This window comes from Ochlerotatus camptorhynchus, unplaced genomic scaffold, assembly GCF_037179485.1.
Source record: "Ochlerotatus camptorhynchus isolate MF236.1 unplaced genomic scaffold, CSIRO-AGI_Acam_v1.1 ptg000067l, whole genome shotgun sequence".
Taxonomy (NCBI): domain Eukaryota; kingdom Metazoa; phylum Arthropoda; class Insecta; order Diptera; family Culicidae; genus Ochlerotatus; species Ochlerotatus camptorhynchus.
The window spans coordinates 2,991,147-3,006,432 of NW_027040557.1; the positions used below are offsets into that span (position 1 = coordinate 2,991,147).

The 15,286-nt window shown below is 32.8% G+C and overlaps 3 protein-coding genes across 4 annotated transcripts in view; 2 read left to right on the top strand and 1 right to left on the bottom strand.

Moving 5' to 3' along the window:
- Usp1 (ubiquitin specific protease 1) overlaps positions 1-15,286 on the top strand; it is a 473,693-nt gene that overhangs the window by 346,442 nt on the left and 111,965 nt on the right. The gene's annotated exons all lie outside the window — the stretch shown is intronic.
- The window catches only part of LOC135697177 (uncharacterized), a 511,087-nt gene that overhangs the window by 252,097 nt on the left and 243,704 nt on the right, over positions 1-15,286 (top strand). The window lies entirely within an intron of this gene.
- Positions 285-15,286, bottom strand: part of LOC135697190 (membrane-associated progesterone receptor component 1-like) — a 37,131-nt gene continuing 22,129 nt past the window's right edge. For both annotated transcript variants that reach the window (XM_065216822.1, XM_065216821.1), the window contains 2 exons: positions 2,222-2,374; positions 285-2,155 (listed from right to left, as the gene is read on the bottom strand). In XM_065216822.1, the coding sequence (XP_065072894.1) occupies positions 1,845-2,155; positions 2,222-2,374 (464 nt within the window). In that variant the 3' untranslated portion in view covers positions 285-1,844. The remainder of the gene's footprint in view (positions 2,156-2,221; positions 2,375-15,286) is intronic.

Here is a 15,286-nt window from a genome sequence, read left to right on the forward strand (position 1 = left end):
GTGTACTCAAGTGTTCGGAATAGTCGTAAACACGGTGAAGAATGTGTTCGAATTCCATTCTAGGTAGGTAAGGTTCGTTAAGTTTTTGTTTTGTTTTACTCCTTCTTAGATATCAATGTGTTTTCGTGTAAGGTATGTAATTGTAAATAGAAGTCATCTTTCTCAGTTTCTTGATCATTTTTTTTTCATTACGAAACGATTACGGCTAATCACATAAAGATGTGTATTTTACTTGTAAAGTTGTTTCTTTTTTTTTAGTTGGTTTTGCTAAGTTCACATTCCCGTTATTTTTCTGCTGCTTTAGTAATATTAATACCAAGACACCATAATTGTTTCGTTTATCATATTCATGTGTGTGTGTGTGTTTGTGTTTGTGTTTATTCCTTCAGTTAAGGTAGGAGTGTTTGTTATTTTTTTCATACTTTTTCTCTCATTTTCAATTTCTGAAAAGAAAAATGTGCGTCAGGAGACGATGATAGGCGACATACCAATGCGAAGCAAGCTTTACAAAAAAATGTGAGAGTGATAAGTACTTTGAAAATCGTTCTCTTTATTTACTGGAAATGTGGGCTGGAATGACGAATCTAAAACACTCTACAATAAATAGTAGTCGGAAGTTGAACTTAACTTGGACGGACAAGCAGTTTGTTTGCGGGAAAAATTGATTGAAACCTTGTGCAAAATCAAAACGTCGATTTTGACCAGTACCTAGCACAGCAACCTTAGTTTTTGTTTGCAGTGTGTGAAAGCGTTCAAATGTTGTTTCAATTGGATTTGAAAGTCTTTGAACACCGGTTATTCGTTTGTAAATATTCTAGTAAACACCCATTTGTCTTTGCAAACTGTTCAAACCAACAATGTCCTAGTACAAATACGCACATCGAATATAAAACAGTTCACAACAGATACCACGTTTTATGCATTATTATGATTCTATTACGCTTAAAATTGCCTTGCTCCACACCTTTGTAAAAGAACAAATTATTAACATACAGGCAATGTTCAAACGGGGTTCTGTACAATTTGAATGTACCCGAAAGTTTCGTTGGTAGTTGAATAAACGTTACTTCAGCCTAGATAATTCGAAGTTTGGCAAGATTTAAAAATAAATCGAGCTGTAGAAAATATCGGCCCAAAGTGATGTCTATCAAGGTCGGCAACGAAAACGAACGACAATTGTGAAGAGTAGTTTTCTTACCAATCCTCACACTTGCGCAATATATCCAATTAAAAAAAAACCAGCTTTCAAAAACTCTCGCCCTATTGGTAAAACTCAGATACTTTGATTTATTGACACAAAACAAATTTAACACTTTACAACAACAAAGGTACGGATATTTAGGTAAGAATGAAAATCTTCTAAAGTTATTTCCGAGAAAAATAGTTGCGTTGAAAATCAAAGTTCTAAAATGTCGGTAAAATTTTACCGAAGCCAGCCAGTGTTTTCCGAGTCTCGAAATTTAAATGAAGTTCTTCACAATCTAGTCATTCGGCTGCAAATTTGCAAGCACAAATATCAGCATTTACAAAAAAAAACATAAAATTGCAACTTACAAAAATTTGTTGGGAACATTCATACTTCACAAAACAATCCCCTTGAACATTAGCTTGCGTACCATTTCCATTCTTCCGTGTTTTGAACGAGAGGTATGTTAAAATCCAAACATGTCGCAAATACTATGCTGATCGAATGGTCTGCTGCGTGCCTCATCGTCGTCTTCCTCCTCCTCCTCTTCATCTCCACTCCGACTGACCACCCCACTAGTAAACCTACAACTGTTGTTACCACTATTGTTGCTGCTGCTGCTGCTGTTGCTACATTTGTTGCTGCTCAGATTGGGGCGTCACTCGTCCTTGCCCTTCGAATCGCCGCTGGATTTCAGATCCTCCGCCTTCGAGGTAGCCTCAGCTTTCGCGCTGGCATCTGCGGCCGCACTGGGCGTCGATTCTGGTTTGCTGTCGCCACTGCTGCTGTCTGCCTTCTTCTTAGGCGAAGAAGGAGCCGCTGCTGCTGCTGCTGTCGTATCGTCCTTGCTGGTGGCAGGTTTGCTTTCCCCGGTGGGAGTCGATTCGGTTGGAGTGTCCTCATCTTCGTCGGAGTAGTTCGTGGGCTGCTCACCTGGCTTCAACAGGCGACCGACGAGAATGTACTTTTCTACAATACAAAAGCGACTCAATTTAGACTGGTTCTTACGAAGGGAAATTTGAATATCTGTCTTACCCTTGAACTGCATTTCCCATTCCCGGACCGATTCCATCTCCATTGGGGTGAGATCGCTCAGGTCATCGTACTCTTCCTTGTCGTTGCTGGTGACGCTGAATGTGGCCAACCCGCGGGAGGCGTCACGACCTCCGAAAGCGGCATAGGGACCACCTGCAGGGGTAGAGAAAAGGTGGGTGCGTTAGAAAATAATCATGAAGAGAGATTGCTTGAACACAGATAACATATTGTGTAAAAAGGAAACTTGTAGGCAAGTTCAAAGTATTCTAAAGTTAAATCCAGAGAACTTTCAGAGCATAAATTTTTTACACATTGGCTACTACTACCCAGATGGAATTTTTGAGTTGGACTACCCTTAACTTAGTATTTATTTAGCACTTTCCATTTATTGTGTAATTGACAGCTTTCTACGCCATTGTCTTATAGTGTGCCATTGTTTTCCAAATGGGTTCTGCCTATTTTTCGTTGTTTGAATTTTTCGACTACAAAATTATTTACAAGTAGATGGAAGGCAGCAATTTCCCCGTCCGTTGAAAATTGTCGATTTAATTTTCAATAAAAAATAGGCCTATTTACCAAATCGTATATACTATGTCTTTGTCACAAAAGGTGATATATATTCCCAGAGTTCCAGGAATTTCGGGAACACTGAATTTCCGGTTTAAACAAATTCTTAAAACACGCATGAATTTTGGAAGCTTTTGTAACTCTCAAATCATCTGGAGCCCTCGGGACTCCAATAACTGAAACAAAATTAAGAACTCCGTAAACCTTCATAATTTTCTACATTCCGGTGACATTGAAGGTCTTGGTGATCCACCAGTTCAAGAGTCTTGTGTGCCGGAGTACCGAGAAATTCGTTATTTCCTGAAGCTCCAGGCGTTTCTACACTCAGGTCTTTTTTTACACGGGGGATACGGTCCGTGTAAAAAAAAACCTACGAGATTTTGATTTTTCGCATGCTTAAATGTTTTTAAAAAATCGGATTTTGATGCCATTTGTAATTAAAGCATGATATGGTCCATATAGACATATTTTAAAAATTTCTGTATTTACACCAAAAATTGTGATTTTTTGCCATTCGATTACAAATAGCTTGAAACGGATAATGTGATTGGAATCAAGTCGATAGGTTGTATCGTTGTCGAGAAATCGTTAAAAACGTACCGTGTAAATCGTGGAAAACCGTGTAAAAAAAACCGCGTAAAAAAACCGTGTAAAAAAAGACTTCAGTGTACTTGAAAATCTCCGAGATATACTGGCCAGCAAATGAAAATTAGCAATTTCCCGGATTACTTTCACGTTTTTTTTTTCTACAGGAATTTAAGAAAAAAAAAATCCGGGTTGTGCAATATAACTTCAAATTAAGCATGAAACCGAATGCGATTTAGTTGAAATGGCCGCTAGGTTCAATGGGTCCTTAACCAGTGCTGCAAAATCTCGACAATACATGGTGATATTCCAAATTCTGCTGTGGTCACTCATTTGAGCTAACAGTCATCGTCAAGGCAAACCATGTCAGCTGTCAGTGACGATGATGATGTGCAGATTTTTTATTAGCTACATTTGAAACGAAATTAATTGATATGAGCAAAAAAATTTACATGGAGCCATTAAAGTGAACAAGCATCTACGTCCTGAACTGCCGTTATACGCATAACTGTCCCATGTTCTATGCAATCCTTATGCATCGTGGGACTCTTATGCGTATAACGGCAGTGAACTGCTTGGATAACAATAATGTGACACAGAATGCACGAAATTAAACGTTTTGTTGCCACGTTTTGACAAAGGTTTATTTGAGGATCAATCAGTCAGTGACAACGTGATAAATAATTTCGTAAATTTCACGCGAAGGTCGCAAATCGTCACCCAGAAAGAAAATCGGCTCAGTTTCTTGAAGAGTATAGTTCAGAGAATGGAATGAACTAGAATCTTTGAAAAATCTCAAAATTTGACAAAATGGCGGGCATTTGAAAAAAAAAGTCATTTACCTAGTTACCGCCATTTTGTCAAATTTTGAGATTTTTCAAAGATTCTAGTTCATTCCATTCTCTGAACTATACTCTTCAAGAAACTGAGCCGATTTTCTTTCTAGGTGACGATTTGCGACCTCTAGGCTGCTCGCAGTTTTGGGAAGTACCCGCCGGGCAGCCGCCATATTGGACGCCATTTTGGATTTTTGGACTTGAAAAAATTCCCAGTTGTAGAGCAAAAATGAATAAAGATTTGACAAAAAAACTCAGGTCTCTAACTCTTACCAGTTCCCTGGAAAAAAAATCCAAAGTTTAGGTCAATTGAACCGGAAATCCCCCTTAAATAAACTAATTTAAAAAAATAAACATATAGGGGACATGTATGTAATGTCGGCCTAAGTGTCCCTAATTTGGGCCCATACATAAATTCAGCAATCGACTAAATTTTCAATAGCGACCAAAAATATCCATTAGTACCGTCCCAATGACGCGTTCATCTAGATACAATTGATAAATAGCAGATTTTTAGCGATGGGCCCAATCTTAGAGCCATAGGTCAACATTAGAGTCATTTTCCCTAGTTGAAGATGCTAATTTCAAATAACGGTAATTTTTATACGATATATGAGGAGTATAGAGTTGATAGTTCCGTTAGAGTACGGCAGTGTGAAAATTGTATATAGAGAGTAGAAAGCGAGCAAGGACAACTTTCAAGGAAGGTATAAATCGGTATGATCATCTCTCTATACCAAACTCCCTCGTATGGAGAGGGATGGTGAGGGGTATTCCCCCCGTCACCTCTGGCAAAGAGATGATCGCCGACTCGCTCATGTAGCGACGATGTATTTGAAACAGTTCTATCGATTTTTTACCGCACTCAAGTTGTTATCTGAAGGAAGGCATCCAGTCGTAGGTTTGGAAATTGCAGCTATTGTTACCTCTACCACGGTATGTGCACCTGTCATCGTCGACTTGACGATCTCGAGGGACACGGGTAGGGTAGGTGCTGCTACTGTATCTTTCGACCAGTGGCAGTAATTGATGGTAAGCTCCCATCTAGAGTTAGCGATGGACACAATCTTAGATCCATAAGCCAACTTTAGAGCCATTTCCCCTATATTACTTACTTACTTATTTATTTTGATTTATATTTATTTATTTTTATGTACCTATTTATTTGTTAACTCCGGTTTTTATTGATTTTGATTTATTATTTTTTAATAAGTTATTCTGATTAATTTATTTTGCTTTATTAATTTTTATATATTTACTTTGATTTATTAATTTTGATTTATTTATTTCCATTCATTTTTTATACTTTATTTTTGAGATGTTTAGCCGTAGGGTAGTACATCTCGTATTTCCATTAATTAATTTCCATTAAATAATTTTCGTTATTAATTTGGGTTTACTAATTTTAAATAATTTATTTTGTTTTATTTGTTTTTATTTATTTATAAGTAATTCATTATTTTGATTTATTGATTTTCATTTATTAACTATCATTTCAAGAACAAGATGTGAAAAGGGCATACAAGCATTTTGTAAACAAACCTTCTTCTGCCCTTTTCTCACCACCCATATGAACATCAACCGGGTAGGGGAAACTATACTCTTCCCGATGATGTTGTTGGTTTGCGTGAGTGACCCTCGGTTGGCGAGAAAAGGGCCTACAAAGGTTTGTTTACAAAAAGCTTGTATGCCCTTTTCACATGTGGATCTTGATTTATTTATTTTTGATTTATAAATGTTGATTAATTTATTTTATTTTTATTTTATTTATTCGGTTTATATATATTTTGAGTTATATATTTTTATTTATTAATGTTGATTGATTCATTTATTTATTATATTCGGTTTTTTGTTTTATTCATTTTATTCATTTGTTTTGATCTACAATTTTAATTTATTGATTTAAATTTATGAATTATTTTTAAATTAATTTATAACAATTTATTTATTATGATTTATTATTTCGATTTATTATTTTTGATATCAAGAGCCACATGTGAAAAGGGCATGCAAGCTTTTTCTAAACAAACCTTTGTAGGCTCTTTTCTCGCCAACCCAGGGTCACCCACGCAAACCAACAACATCATCGGGAAGAGTATAGTTTCCCCTACCCGGTGATGATGATGGTTTGCGTTGGTGTCATATGGGTGGCGAGAAAAGGGCATAAGAAGGTTTGTTTACAAAAAGCTTGTATGCCCTTTTCACATGTTGTTCTTGATATATTAATTTAAACTTAATAATTTTCATTTATTATTTTCCCTGCGCTTCGGTCAGAGAGCGTATAGGGCGTCGTTGTGCCAATTTGGTCGTGGCACATTTCGAGTATGAGAGAGTAATTGCAGTTAGATCAAAAGTGCCTGAGAAAAATGCAAATACTTTCGCAGATTACCCGAAGTTGCGATAGTGAAGGTATGATCACAGACAAGCAGACATAACACTATTAAAACCTTCATCGAAATCGTTTTTAACGGTCAATTTAAATGTTTCTTAGTTGGTAGTACCGCCACTTGTGGTGCACATAATCAATTCCCTTGCGTTTGACGTTTACACACTACAGCCTTCTGTAGATGGTGGTGTGTTTACAATCAGAAATGTTCAATGTGTTGTGTCTGTTTGTCTGTGATATAACATTGAGGTAATGTTAGGATAAAATCAAAACATTGAGAAATATAACGCATCACTTTCAGAAATATTTCACTTCGCAACCGATGAACCATTCTGACGGCCATATGAGTACCCAAGTAACCATATAGTCGCAATATAGCTTATATATTCTGACTTTGCTTGACTATGGTTAGTTGGGGAATGTGATGAAACTATCACTTCTTGAAACTGATCCCTTTCGTATTTCTTTCATTCTCTTTTCGCACACGGAGCGCTCGGTGGAACAGCGACTTTGGACGTGAGCCTCGTCCCAGATCACCATGGCAATTCATTTCAATTCAATGAAACCGACCAAAAAAGGCGGAATCATATTAGAACCAACCAAGGACGATCTACGGAAGGAAATTGCCGGTGAAGCACGGAATGAAATACGAAGCGTTAGAGAAAAAGTCCAAGGGATTCCAAAAGAAGCAAATAACGACGGCGGAAGAGCAGAATATGGTGAAAGCTTTCCATTTATTAAAAAAAAATAAAATAAAATAAATAAATATCAAAATTACACTAAATACATGCCAGGGTTGAAAAGAATATTTTCGAACCTGGAAGTGTGTATGTATCACCAATATCCATTTGATAACGGTGATGCATACATGCGGGGCTTATTGTGAGTGAAAGTAACCTCGGAATGGGCGTGACTCTCCAGACATTCTGAAATGGGTTGCTGGATCTGCAATAGAGCTATCACCTTCTAACTCCCGGACTAAAGCTGTCTACAATGACCATAAATGCAACATTGTAGAGAGAGTTCTTCCATAATAACACTGCCGGCCAGTGGGGGTTAGATTGAATACACACACACACACACACACACACACACACACACACACAAACACACACACACACACACACACACACACACACACACACACACACACACACACACACACACACACACACACACACACACACACACACACACACACACACACATACACACACACACACACACACACACACACACACACACACACACACACAATAATTTTCATTTATTATTTTGGATTTAATCATTTTCATTTATTAATTTTGATTATTTTTATTTATAACTAGCTGAGTGTGCCCGGTCTTGCTCGGGATTCAATATTAGCTTGAGTTTATGCGCCGATTTAAAAAAAGCATGCTATATTGTACGTAGCCCCCCCCCCCCTATTATCTAAGGGGCTTCCCCCTATGATTATCTCCTTATACCCCCACACTCGCCCCCACATGCCTAATTTGGTTCCATTTGCTTGATAAGTTCTCGAGTTATGCAGAAATTTTTGTTTCATTTGTATGGGAGCCCCCCCTTACAGAAGGGGGAGGGGTCTCAAACCATCATAAGAACCTTCCATGGCCCCAAAAACCCCTGTATACAAATTTTCACGCCAATCGGTTCAGTAGTTTCCGAGTCTATAAGGGTCAGACAGACAGACAGACAGAAATTCATTTTTATATATATACAGATTTATTTATATTGATTTACTATTTATTTATTTTGAATTATTATATCTTTATTTTGATTAATTATATATTTATATTGATTTATTTATTTATTTTGATTCAATATTTCCTTACTTTGATTCAATATTTTGCTATTTTGATTTATTATTTACTTATTTTGCTTTATTATTTATTTATGTTGATGTATTATTTATTTATTTTGATTTATTATTTATTTATATTGATTCAATTTTAATATTTCTCTGTTTTGATTTATTATTTACTTATTTTGATTTATAATTTCTTTATATTGATTTACTATTTATTTATTTTGAATTATTATTTCTTTATTTTGATTTTGTATTTCTGTATTTTGATTTATTGTTTATTTATGTTGATTTATTATTTATTTATTTTGATTTATGATTTCTTTATTTTAATTTTTTATTTCTTTATTTTGATTTATTATTTATTTATTTTGATTCAATATTTCTTTACTTTAATTTATTATTTCTTTATTTTGATTTATTATTTACATATTTTGATTTATTATTTGTGAATTTTGATGTATTATTTATTTATATTGATTTGTTATTTATTTATTTTGATTTAGTATTTATATATTTTGATTTATTATTTATTTATTTTGATCTAATATTGCTTTATTTTGACTTATTATTTATTTATTTTGATTTATCATTTATTTATTTTGAGTCAATATATCTTTTCCTTGATTAAATATTTATTTATTTTAATTAAATAGGGGAAATGGATGTAATGTCGACCTAAATGCTCCTAATTTGGGCCCATACATAAATTCAGCAATGGACTAAATTTTCAATAGCAACCAAAAATATCCATTAGTAACGTGCCAATAACGCGTTCATCTAGATAAAATCGATAAATAGCAGATTTTTAGCGATGGGCCCAATCTTTGATCCATAGGCCAACATTAGAGCCATTTTCCCTATGTCTTTATTTGGATTAATTATTTATTTTTTTTTTATTAATTATTTATTTATGTTGATTTATTATTTATTTATTTTGATTCAATATTTCTTTACCTTGATTTATTATTTATCGATTTGACGTATTATTTTTTTATTTTGATTTATTACTTATTTATTTTGATTCAATATTTCTTTTCTTTGATTTAATATTCATTTATTATGATTTAATATGGGAAATGGCCCTAATGTTGGCCTATGGATCGCTAAAAATATGCTATTTATCAATTTTATCTAGAAAAACGCGTCATTGGGACGGTACTAATGGATATTTTTGGTCGCTATTGAAAATTTAGTCGATTGCTGAATTTATGTATGGGCCAAATTATGGGCGTTCAGGCTGACATTACATCCATGTCCCCTATTTATTTTTAATTATTTATTCTAATTTATTAATTTTGATTAATTTATTTTGATATATTTGTTTATTTTGGTTTATAAGTTTTTATATTTATTTTGATTTACTGATATTCATTTATTATTGGTCATTTATTAATTTTGATTTAATTATTTTGAATTATTTTGTTTTATTAATGTTGATTGTTTAACTTAGGTTTCTTTATTTCTATTCATTTTTTTAACTTTTTTTTAAATTTTTAGCCGTAGGCTAGTTTATATCGTTTTTTTCCCTTGATTTGTTTTCCGTCGATCTTGTTTTCCGTGCTGAGCACTAATGCTACCGACGCATGGGAGGCAGCGCCCACACCTGGACCCTACCTATCGACCCATCAACTCATGAACCGGGGACCAACGGCTTTACTTCCCATCCGAAGGAAGGCGTGATCAGAGATGTTATGCCTCAGAACATCCCGGCGGCGCCGACTGGAATTGAACCCAGGCCTGCTGGGGTGAGAGGTAATCACGCTTACCACTACACCTAAAGGGTGATACGGTCAAAATTTGGTCAAGGGAAAACGCGTGTAAATCGGTGAAATCGTTTATTTAAAAAATCAAATTAAATTTCTTTTTCAAGTTCAATTAGTATAAAATTCAGGAAAAATATTCAGTTAGGCTTCCGCTTTTCCAAATCCGAATTGCCGGGCCTTACGCTTGACCCCTGCCATCAGATTTTGTACAGCCACCTTGTCCACCTTCTTCGCCGCAGAAAGCCAGTTTGCCTTGAACTGCTGCTCGCCCTTAGCAGTGTTTTTGGTCTTCTTTAGGTTCCGCTTGACAATAGCCCAGTATTTCTCAATTGGGCGGAGCTCTGGCGTGTTGGGAGGGCTCTTGTCCTTGGGAACCACCTGCACGTTGTTGGCGGCGTACCACTCCATGGCCTTTTTACCGTAATGGCAAGATGCCAAATCCGGCCAAAACAGTACGGAACAACCGTGTTTCTTCAGGAAAGGCAGCAGACGTTTATTCAAACACTCTTTCACGTAAATTTCTTGGTTGACAGTCCCGGAAGCTATGAAAATGCTGCTTTTCAAGCCACAGGTACAGATGGCTTGCCAAACCAGATATTTCTTTGCGAACTTTGACAGTTTCATGTGCTTGAAAACATCTGCTACCTTTCCCCTTCCTTTTGCCGTATAAAACTCCTGTCCCGGAAGCTGCTTGTAGTCGGCTTTGACGTAGGTTTCGTCGTCCATTACCACGCAGTCAAACTTCGTCAGCATCGTCGTGTACAGCCTCCGGGATCGCGCTTTGGCCGTCGTATTTTGTTTATCATCGCGATTTGGAGTCACTACCTTCTTGTAAGTCGATAGTCCGGCTCGTTTTTTGGCTCGATGCACGGTTGTAGACGATACACCCAGCTTATTTGCGGCATCTCGGAGAGAGAGGTTAGGGTTTCGCTTGAAACTACCGGCAACTCTCTTTGTCGTCTCAGCGGCTTCCGGTTTTCGATTTCCCCCCGATCCAGACTTCCTGGCTGTCGACAAACGTTCCCCAAACACTTTAATTACATTTGTAACGGTTGATTTGGCAACTTTTAGCGATTTTGCCAACTTTGCGTGCGAGTAGCTCGGATTTTCGCGATGCGCGAGCAAAATTTTGATACGCTGCTCTTCTTGCTTGGACGGCATTTTGACAACTGAAGAGTGAATTCCAAAATCAAAATAGGAGCAACATTCTACACACACACACCTTCAAAATGAGGGGTGTTCAGGTTTTTTAAATGCAAAATTGAAAGAAATACGTCAAGTTGATATTGACCAAATTTTGACCGTATCACCCTTTAGTTCATATCGTATTTCCATTAATTATTTTGATTTAATATAAATATATTAATTAAGATTTAATAATTCGGATTTATTAATTTTTATTTATTAATATTAAATGATTTATTTTGATTTATTTGCTTTTATTTATTTTATCTTGAATTACTTATTTTGATTTCAAGATTTTCGTTTTTTATCATTTATTAATTTTGATTTGTTAATGTTGCTTCATTTTTTTTTAATTTTTTTTATTTTATTCGGTTTGTATATATTTTGAGTTATTTATTTGTGTTTATTAATGTTGATTGATTATTTTCATTTATTGATTTTGATTTATTCGGTTTTTATTTGTTTTGATATATTAACTTTGATTTATTCATTTTGACTCATTTGTTTTGATCTATATTTATGAACTATGATTTATTTATTACAATTAATTTATTATGATTTATTATTTTGATTTATTTATTTTGATTTATTATTTTATTATTTTTATTAAATATTTCTTTATTTTGATTTAATATGTCTTTATTGTGATTAATTATTTATTGATGTTGTTTTAGTATTTATTGATTTTGATTTATTATTTCTTTATTTTTATTAATTATTTACTTATTTTGGTTGATTATTTATTTATATTGATTTATTCTGATTTAATATTTATTTATTTTGAGTTATTATTTATTTATATTGATTTAATATTTATTTATTTTGATTTATTATTTAATTATGTTGATTTTATATTTCTTAATGTTGATTTGTTATTAATTTATTTTGATTTAATATTTCTTAACTTTGATTTAATATTTCTTTATTTTGATTTATTATTTATTTATTTTGATTTATGATTTATTCATTTGGAATTATTATTTAATTCTGATTTTTTTTTTTATTATTTTATGTTGATTTATTGTACTTGTATTTTGATTGATTATTTCTTTATTTTGATTCAACATGTCTTTATTTTTATTTATTATTTATTTATTATTTTGATTTATTGTTTATTTATGTTGATTTTATATTTCTTTATTTTAAATTATTAGGGTTAACTACCCCATTTCCGGCCTATTAAGCACAACCCGCACTTAGTCTTTCTTAATCTAGCGCAGTTTAGCACCAAACGGAATGTTATTATTACTGATGGCTTCGAAATTTACTATCCGTTCCGTATGTACCGTAAGATTTGATAAAGAGAAACCAATCGTTGAGATATTGTCAAAAGTCTAACACTGTTTCTTGACGCCAAACTCGGCCTACGGATTTTAAACTCGGCCTAACGCATTGAAACGCCATTGAAACGCCAATGAATTCACTTTGGCCTATCGGATGAAGATAAAAATGGATTCGGTTGGAGCGCTTCTTTTGTTTTTGGGAATAATCGATGCAAACATTCATATCACGCGTTCTCATTGACTTCGTTCCGTAGCTTATTAACTAAAGTATCGTACCAAACGCATAATTGACTTGTTAACTCTGAAATCATGGATTTATTTGAAGTTTTCTGCTCGATAGGCCCAAAATGGGCGATTAGGCCGAAGTAGTGCTCTACCCTATTTATTTATTTTGATTTATTTTGATTCAATATATCTTTACTTTGATTTATTATTTACTTATTTTGATTGATTATTTATTTATATGGATTGAAGATTTATTAATTTTGTATTATTATATCTTTATTTTGATTTGATATTTCTTTATTTTGATTTATTAGTGTTTATTTTTTTATTTTGATTAAATATTTCTTTACTTTGATTTAATATTTCATTATTTATATTTATTATTTACTTATTTTGATTTATTATTTCTTTATTTTGATTTATTATTCACTTATTTTGATATTACATGTCTTTATTTTGATTGAATATTTCTTTATTTCGATTTATTAATTATTTATTTTGATTCAATATTTCTTTACTTTCATTTAACATTTCTTTATTTTGATTTAACATATCTTTATTTTGATTTATTATTTACTAATTTGGATTTATTTTTTATTTATAGTGATTTATTATTTATTCATTTTGAATTATTATTTTTTTTATTTTGATTTATTATTTATTTATTTTCATTTATTATTTCTTTCTTTTGATGTAATAATTCTTTATTTTGATTTATTTTGAAATATTATTTTTTTATGTTTATTTTAAATTTTTTTATTTCGATTTAATATTACTGTAAGTTGATTTATTGTTTATTTGTTGATGTATTATCCCTTTTATTTTGATTAAATGTTTCTTTACTTTGATTTAATATTTCTTTATTTTGAAATTATTTACTTATTTTGATTTATTGTTTATCTATGTTAATTTAATATTTATTTATTGTAATTTATTATTTAGTTATTTTAATTTATTATTTAGTTATTTTGATTTATTATTTCTTCATTTTGATTTACTATTTCTTTATTTTTATTCAATATGTCTTTATTTTGATTTATTTTTTATTGATATAATGTTTATTTATTTGGAAATATTATTTATTTATTTTTATTTATTGTTTATTTATTTTGAATCAAAATTTTTGAATTATTATTTCTTTATTTTGATTAAATACTTCTTTATTTTGATTCATCTTGTCTTTATTTTGATTCAATATGTCTTTATTTTGATTTATTATTTCATTATTTTGATTTAAGGTTTTTGATCTAATTTCCGTCCTACTAAGGACATCCCGCACTTTACCACGCTTTTTGGAAAGCGTTTGAACAAAACATGGAATGTTTTCATCAAAAATAACTTCTAAATTTATCCACCTTTCCATACGTACCCGTTGGATTTGATAAAGAGTCAAACAATTTTGAGATATTATTAAAAATCTAACACTGCTTCTTGCTTCTAAATTCGTCCTACGCGTTTCAATTCCGTCCAAACGCATTGAAACGCCATTAGATTTTCTTCGTCCTACGGATAAACGGAGAAAAAGGGGGTTCGCTAGGAGTGCTTCTTTTGTTTTGAGAACAATGAGCGTAAATATGCATACAATGCGCTCTAATTGGATTTATGTCGTAGCTAATGAACTAACGCATCGGAACAAACGTATTATTGTTTTTTTAAATGATTGTGTAAGTTTAGCTTCGTTTTGCCAATAAATTCTTAGACAGTTTAAGGTTTTTTTCCTGGAATTATGGATCTTAATAAGTTCAGAGAACTTTGTAGAATCACAGATTTTTTTCTAGAAGTTAAGGGAACTACAGAACATTGTATGAATTATTTGAAATTCATGCAAGCTGGGTAGAAATTTAGTTGTAAGCTATGGAAAAATCTAAGAAGTACTGGCAAGTTCAAGAAACTTCTTGAAAGTACAGAAATCTGAAGTTATACGAAGCGTCGTGAAATGTTAAATAACTTTGTTGATATTCACGGATTTTCGATGAGATATCAATAAAGTTCTCTGGATATTGTTCAAGGCTTTTCAAGTTAATCAAGTAATGTTCTGAAGATCTGCAAGTGTTCAAAAATTCAAATGGTGTCTTTCAGACATCCTTCCAAGTCGGAAGTTTGATTAGAGAGTATTTAAAGGATTTGATTAGCAAGTTAGTCGGAGATTTAAAGACCTCTGAACATTTTTCAAGACACTTTGGGTTGATCAAGTATTGTTGTGCAGATAATCTCCAAAAACTGCACGTTGATCAGGAAGAATTCATTGAAGTCCTGTGAAAATTCAAGTGGATCAAGTTTGATTCTTAAATCGATTTTTGTTTCATTATTCATATTCGGTATATTCAGGAAGGAGCTTAAAATAAAAAAAGTCAAAAACATCATGTAATGTCTGGAACGCGCAAAAATTGGTGTATTTCTGTTAAAAATGCATAAAATAAAACCTGAA